Source organism: Eurytemora carolleeae, unplaced genomic scaffold (genome assembly GCF_000591075.1).
Source record: "Eurytemora carolleeae unplaced genomic scaffold, Eaff_2.0 scaffold1025, whole genome shotgun sequence".
NCBI classification, from domain to species: Eukaryota; Metazoa; Arthropoda; class Copepoda; order Calanoida; family Temoridae; genus Eurytemora; species Eurytemora carolleeae.
The window spans coordinates 95,758-103,572 of NW_019396917.1; the positions used below are offsets into that span (position 1 = coordinate 95,758).

The 7,815-nt window shown below is 32.0% G+C and overlaps 1 protein-coding gene across 1 annotated transcript in view; it reads right to left on the reverse strand.

The window, feature by feature from the left end:
• Window positions 1-7,006: 7,006 nt before the first annotated feature.
• Window positions 7,007-7,815, reverse strand: part of LOC111710076 (carbohydrate sulfotransferase 11) — a gene marked incomplete in the record, with an annotated part of 21,855 nt that continues 21,046 nt past the window's right edge. Inside the window, 2 exon segments of the mRNA XM_023484097.1 lie at window positions 7,007-7,349; window positions 7,758-7,796. Coding sequence (XP_023339865.1) covers window positions 7,257-7,349; window positions 7,758-7,796 — 132 coding nt within the window.

Genomic DNA, 7,815 nt, shown 5'->3' on the forward strand with positions numbered 1-7,815 from the left:
TTTTGTAAAAAAATTAAATTCTTAAAAATCCGCGATTTTTTTTTTAAATCCGCAAAAATGTCTTCTTCTTTGTTTTAAAATGTAAACAAAAAGAACATGTTCACAATTTAAATAGAAGATGGGCGCGAAGCGCCCTAAAAGCCTAGTTTTTTAAAAAGGTGTTCTGAATCTGGATGGAACCAGATTTAATGAATATTGAAACGAATCTGAATAACAGAGACGTGGCTTAACTTCTTCTCTTGTGCGCCGGTTTAAGTTGAATCTACATCTTGCTATTTATTAATTTAGTCCAATGGATATTTTAGCGGACTCATTTTTGATTTAATGAATGATAAAAGATAGCAACCATGAAAATAAAGATTACTAATTTTATCAGCATGGAAACAAACCGATGTTATTGTTTAAATTAAAAAGATTAAAATAATTTTTAAATATCAAAATTTTTATTGAAACGAAATTCTAATCTTTTTAAAATCCGCTATTGGGATTACTGCAGATGCTTATCGCTTTGAGGTATGTTTTCAAACATATAAAGTTGCAGAGACTTTTAAAACACTCAACAAGAATCTAAGATGTACAATGTACAATGTACAATGTACAATGTACAATGTACAATGCACATGTTTTGAATAATAAGTTGAAGAGACTTTTAAAACACTCCACAAGAATCTAAGATGTACAATGTACAATGCACATGTTTTGAATATAAAGTTGAAGAGACTTTTAAAACACTCCACAAGAATCTAAGATGTACAATGTACAATGCACATGTTTTGAATATAAAGTTGAAGAGACTTTTAAAACACTCCACAAGAATCTAAGATGTACAATGTACAATGCACATGTTTTGAATATAAAGTTGAAGAGACTTTTAAAACACTCCACAAGAATCTAAGATGTACAATGTACAATGCACATGTTTTGAATATAAAGTTGAAGAGACTTTTAAAACACTCCACAAGAATCTAAGATGTACAATGTACAATGCACATGTTTTGAATATAAAGTTGAAGAGACTTTTAAAACACTCCACAAGAATCTAAGATGTACAATGTACAATGCACATGTTTTGAATATAAAGTTGAAGAGACTTTTAAAACACTCCACAAGAATCTAAGATGTACAATGTACAATGCACATGTTTTGAATATAAAGTTGAAGAGACTTTTAAAACACTCCACAAGAATCTAAGATGTACAATGTACAATGCACATGTTTTGAATATAAAGTTGAAGAGACTTTTAAAACACTCCACAAGAATCTAAGATGTACAATGTACAATGCACATGTTTTGAATATAAAGTTGAAGAGACTTTTAAAACACTCCACAAGAATCTAAGATGTACAATGTACAATGCANCCGCTCATAACTAACAAATGCTCTTTTCTGTAGCCTTTTACACGTACATTTTGCATATTTAGTGCTTATTTTTAGCATTGGCTTTTAAGAAATAATTGGGAAAATTCTCATCGATTTGTACTTGAGAACTTGCAATCTTTGAATCACATTGTAATGTAACTGTTTTTTTTTAAATAAGGGATAAAAGGTTAATTTAAAAACGTTGACAACTTTTTTAAATAAAGAGCCACTTAGGATTTCATTGACACTCCCTGTAACACAGTTTGCTTTACCCATAGATACATTAAAATAACAGATAGGACACAAGATGTCGTATTTTCGAGATTTGGATGAAACTCGTACACAATAACCCTGAGGAAGCCCAGTGGAGTTCCGCGCAGTCGGCGTAGAACAGACGTCTCTCAGTCTTTTAATTCTACGCCGAATGCGCGAAACTCCACTGGGCTCTTGCCTCAGGGTTCTTGTGAACGAGTTTCATTTAAACCTTGAAAAGACGACATCTAGTGTCCTGTCTGTCATTTCAATAAATCTATGGCTTTACCTAAATGCTTCGTTTTCTCTTGCACCGTATTCTTTGAGCCAACGTTTGGACTCAGGAAGGTCTGCATTGAATTCAGGATCCAACCTTGAAAAAAAAAATATATATTTTTGAAATAACTTCGTGATATTTTTAAATTTTTAATAATAAGCCATAACTGCAGATTTAAAAATTTAAAAGGTTTGACCCGCAATTATTTTTTTAGATACACAATTAAGATAACATAAATAAAGTGTATCTTGTGAAGTGTTTACCTGAGCAAGTTTGTAGTCCAAGTTGAAGAGGCAACCTAAAATAGAAAAAACTATTAAAAAATAATAGATAGCAGTAAAGAAGACACAAAAAGATGAGCCTTAAATGACAACTTTTAACTTTTTAAAATGGATTTGTGAACAAGAGAAAGGAATTCAAAAAATAAAATAAAAAACTAAATAAATAGTCGTTTAAAATAGTAAATAAGTTCGTGTAACAGAGGTGGATACGGGGGGGGGGGCGGCAGGAACTTTGCACTCCCCTGAGATTTCAGAATAGCTTCTGGTTAAAAGTTAAAAAAATTTAAATTTTTTTTTCAAATATGGAAGTCAAATTGATACCCATCAGTAATCATAATCAACCCTTTGCATTATAATCTAATAGCTTTGATAATGGTAAAAACAAACATGCCGTACTAACAATACATAAGGAAGGGGAAAGGTGGGGCCTGATAACTTAGGGAACTGGGAAGAAATGGGAAGAACTGGGAACTGGGAACTGGGAATTGTTAATAACTGTGAACTTGAAATGAAAATGTACTCCCCTTCATGAATTTGTTAATCTTTTTGTTCTAACTTTTTCTTTAAATCTTTGGACTTATTTTCTTTCATTACTTTTTGATATTATTTTACTCAGCTATTGGTAATTTTTTTTCAAGTGACCAATTTAAGTGTTGCATATTTAAAATGACGACATTAAATATAAATAAATCCTAAACATTGAGTTTTTTCATATTAAAATAATAAAATACCTTCCTTTAACTTAGACGAGTAGAGCTTGAGGTGGATTCAATGTTCTGTAGATTCAAGGAAAAAACAAAATTCTTTAACAAGGGTGCTTATTTTCTCTAAAAATAATCCCCTCCCTCAAAGGTTTTCATGAAAGTTTGGGAAAATAAAGATTAAAGAGTAATGAACAAAATGAAAAATGTCCAATTTTTCAATATTTTCCTCTAGATCATCAAAAAGCACCCCCCCCTCCGCCCACACACCTGTTCTTTAAATGCTTAAAACTGAAACTATAGTATAGATTGTATAGGAACCAGAAAGCGAATTTATGTTNAATTTTACTTTACCAAGGGGTTCCAATTTTACTTTACCAAGGGGTTCCAATTTTACTTTACCAAGGGTTTCAATTTTACTTTACCAAGGGGTTCCAATTTTACTTTACCAAGGGGTTCCAATTTTACTTTACCAAGGGGTTCTAATTTTACTTTACCAAGGGGGTTCCAATTTTACTCAACCAAGGGGTTCCAAATGTTCGTCCAACAAAATGTCCAGATCGCAAAATTAGTAGAGCTGGCTGGAACCAATTGTTTTAAGTAAAAATTTTAATTTTCCGAAAAAAAAGTTGTACACAGTTTTTGAGCTTTTGAAATGAAAATGAGCGAATTTTTTTCAAATTTTTCTCAAGTAGCTTTACGTTCCTCTGTGGGGGGAATCATAGATCGATAGTGTTGGTCAAACGGCGGTAAAAAAAGAAAAAAAAAACTTTATTTTCAGGATCCATTTCAACTGGAAAATCGGGCACCTGATTTAGGGGTTAGCTTAGAGGAGGTACACGAATTTAATAATTGACATTCAGGTTTTTATCCGTATTTCAAGTAACAGTGTAGTAAATGCCCTACTCCATAAGGGGATCTCAGACCCGTATCTATCCAGGTACAATTTGTCAGCTATCAATGTCAACACAGACACAAGTTCAGCTATCAATGTCAACACGGACGCAAGCTTTTTATCTATTAATGCCAACCCAATGGGCACGATCTCGTAAGCAATAGATATCAATTGGAAACTCTTAATCTATCAATGCCAAACCAATGGGCACGATTTCTTACGCTATCAATATCAATCGGAAGCTCGTAGCTATCAATGCCAAACCAATGTGCACGATCCTCAACCTGTTTATCAAAACAAGGAACGATTACTTTCTTGCAGTAAACAGTATGGAGCCTCTTTATCAACTAAGTATATTTCTAGATGTTAAGTTAGAGTTAGGTCTTAACAACATAATTACAAGTTATGCGCTGTTAGATACATAATGTAGTAAATAATCACAAATTGACGAAGTTAAATATCTTCATATCAAGATTGGGTTAATCGCAATATATGATTTACGTATTTACTAATGAGCACATTTAGCTTATAAGGACAATGTACAACGTAATTTCTCCTGTTCAGAGTTTTCCTGTTCAGGGTTCTTCTGTTTAGAGTTATCCTGTTCAGAGTTCTCCTGTTCAGGGTTCTCCTGTTCAGGGTTCTCCTGTTCAGAGTTCTCCTGTTCAGGGTTCTTCTGTTCAGAGTTATCCTGTTCAGAGTTCTCCTGTTCAGAGTTCTCCTGCTCAGAGTTCTCCTGTTCAGGGTTCTCATGTTCAGGGTTCTCCTGTTCAGAGTTCTCCTGTTCAGGGTTCTCCTGTTAAAATTTCTCCTGTTCAAAGTTCTCTTGTTCAGAGTTCTCCTGTTCAGAGTTCTCCTGTTCAGAGTTCTTTTGTTCAGAGTTCTCCTGTTCAGAGTTCTCTTGTTCAGAGTCTCCTGTTCAGAGTTCTCTTGTTCAGAGTTCTCTTGTTCAAAGTTCTCCTGTTCAAAGTTCTCCTGTTCAGAGTTCTCCTGTTCAGAGTTCTCCTGTTCAGAGTTCTCTTGTTCAAAGTTCTCCTGTTCAGAGTACTGCTGTTCAGAGTGCTCCTGTTCAGAGTTCTTCTGTTTAGAGTTCTCTTGTTCAGAGTTCTCCCGTTCAAAGTTCTCCTGTTCAGAGTTCTCCTGTTCAGAGTTCTCCTGTTCAGAGTTCTCCTGTTTAGAGTTCTCTTGTTCTAATATATATTTATCTAGGAGAGAATGAAGATGGAAATATTGTCCTACTGTTCAGGATTCTCTTGCCAGAATACTTTTATACAATCTCCTGATCCAATCATAGATCTGATTTAGATACAATATATTGGTATTGATACAGAGATCAGCAGAATATATTGGTATTGATACAGCGATCAGCAGAATATATTGGTATTGATACAGTGATCAGCAGAATATATTGGTATTGATACAGTGATCAGCAGAATATATTGGTATTGATACAGTGATCAGCAGAATATCTTGGTATCGATACAAGAGTCCTCAATATAATTATGGGCGCCCTCAGCTTTAAGATTTATTTTTAAATTATCTAAAAAGTTAGAAACAAAATTAAAAAGCTTAGATTAATTTTTATTATATTCTCTATGAAACATATAATGCATACATTTATATAAGCTGGATTTACCTTAATACAATGGCAAAACAAGTTAAAAGCTATGATACATTATTTAGTATTTAATTCAATTTAAAAAAGTGGCATCGATCATTCTCAAATCCTCTTTAAGAACTCTATTGCAACAAATTAATTAGACATTGGCATGCTTGTCTGGTGCTCTAAAATCCGCTAATGAGAAATAGAAAAATACCATTGCAAATCGGTATTATCAAGACACTTGGAGTAGTATCATTCGAAATATAACTTGACAAAAAAATATTTTGGCATTTTGAGGAAAATGTACAAATTGCTTTTGTTTGCTAATAATGCCTTAAAATTTGATTGACACTTCAGGGTTACATTTCACATTATCACAATTTGCAGTTGGTTAACATTTTGTTAAACATTTATCCATATCTAAATAAAAATAAAACAGATCTAAAACATATTTTGTAAGTGATTTTAAAAATGGCAAATAATAAAGAATGTATGATTTATTTTATAAAGAAAGCTAGTATTTACACGCTTATATGGAAAATTAATAAGATAAAAAAATACTTTTAAAAGGGCAAAAGGCAAGACTCATTTCCTTTCAGTCAAAAAGTTTCAGATTTTTTACAAATTAACAAATTATTGTCGTTTACTAAATTTCGCGAAAGAGATGTAAAGAAAAGTTGGAAACCCTGTTTAAGTTATACAAATATTTACAAAGAAACGTTTAAGCAACATTTTAAAATCAAGCACAATAATTTTTTTTAGCTTTCCATGGTAAAATCAATGAATGTCATGTTTAAAGTTTTTTTTTGAATAACGGCGAATTCAGCATAGCTTTATGATTAATTAAACACCGTGAGAACACTGAAATTTATGACTTTAAATACTCTAAAGAGCCCAATAAACATTTGAAAGTTTTAAAGTGCAGTGTAAACAGACCTATTTAACAAAAGGAGTGATATTATATGTAAACAATAAAACTAACTGCTTTGTAACAAATGCACTTCAGTATTGCTTTAATGTCGTCTTCCTATTCTACAGTTTTTGGTTCTCAAAGCAGTACTCACCGGGATTAGCTTTTAAAATATTTTTGTCATGGAACTTGGCAGCAAGAATGGGCTGAGTTTTCAGATTATAATGATACAATGATACGCTATTAGAAATAAAAAAGTATTTTTTTATTTTGAAACTACAGGGTTACTTACCCACAAAGAATTTAAAAACTCTTAAAATATGACGATCTCAGGTAAAGTTTAGTCTTCTGCCAAGAATCTAGTCTTTTTATTGGCTTATTAAATAATTTGACAACGAAATAAACAATAGTTTAACTGTTGTAGGGAATCATGAATATAAGGAACTAGAACATATGAATTCCGTACAGTCGTCTCTGAAGTCTCTTTCTTTGTGGGTAGCCCTGTAGATTAAAGAACTAAAACTTAATTCCATGTAAGTGATAGTCAGATTCACAACAGTACTCTTAGCTCAAGAATCAATGTATCATTTACTCTCAGAAAAGTTTCCATTGATTCTAATTTGTTTGAGAGTAAATGAAATTCATTATTAAAGAGGAGTTTCAATGATAAACCCGAGGGCTTGCGGATTTTGCGGATTTTTAGTTGCCTTTGTAGATTTTCAAAGTATCTTTCAATGAAAATATCCCGGCGGGATTAAATGAAAATTGTTGCATACCAAAAACCTCGCTTTTTATAAAGGAATGAGAAATTCACCATCTGCTCTTGTGTTCTCTCTGTAAAGTGACTTTTTTATTTCTTCTTCATATAATGGAGGAAATTGATAGATAAATGTTCAAAGGATATTGTTGTGAATCAAACATACTAATCTCTTTTAAATGTAGGGTCACTTGACACAGTCCATCTGATTATTATTGGTTTAAGATCTGGCAAGAGCTAAGTATTTATCCATATTGTAATTAAACATCTCAAAGTCGACCTGGTAGTTCTTGTAAATGTCTTTCATCTGCTTCTGAAAATTCACTTTATTAGGATTTTTTTTTCAAATTATTATTTTATGACAAAAAAGTTAATAAAGTTATGGGATCATTAAATAAAAATTTAGCAATGGCGATTAAATTACTTTTTTTTGGTCAGAATGGATTATGATATTACCATTGAAAGCTGGGAGATTAAATTAGTTTTGACAGAATGGATTAATATATTACCTCTGAAAGCTGGGAGATTAAATTAGTCCTGATAGAATGGATTAAGATATTACCTTTGAAAGCTGGGAGATTAATTTATTTCTGATAGAATGGATTAAGATATTACCTTTGAAAGCTGGGAGATTAAATTAGTTTTAATAGAATGGATTAAGATATAACCTTTAAAAATTGGGAGATTAAGTTAGTTTTGACAGAATGGATTAAGATATTACCTTTGAAAGCTGGGAGATTAAATTAGTTCTGATAGAATGGATTAAGATATTACCTTTG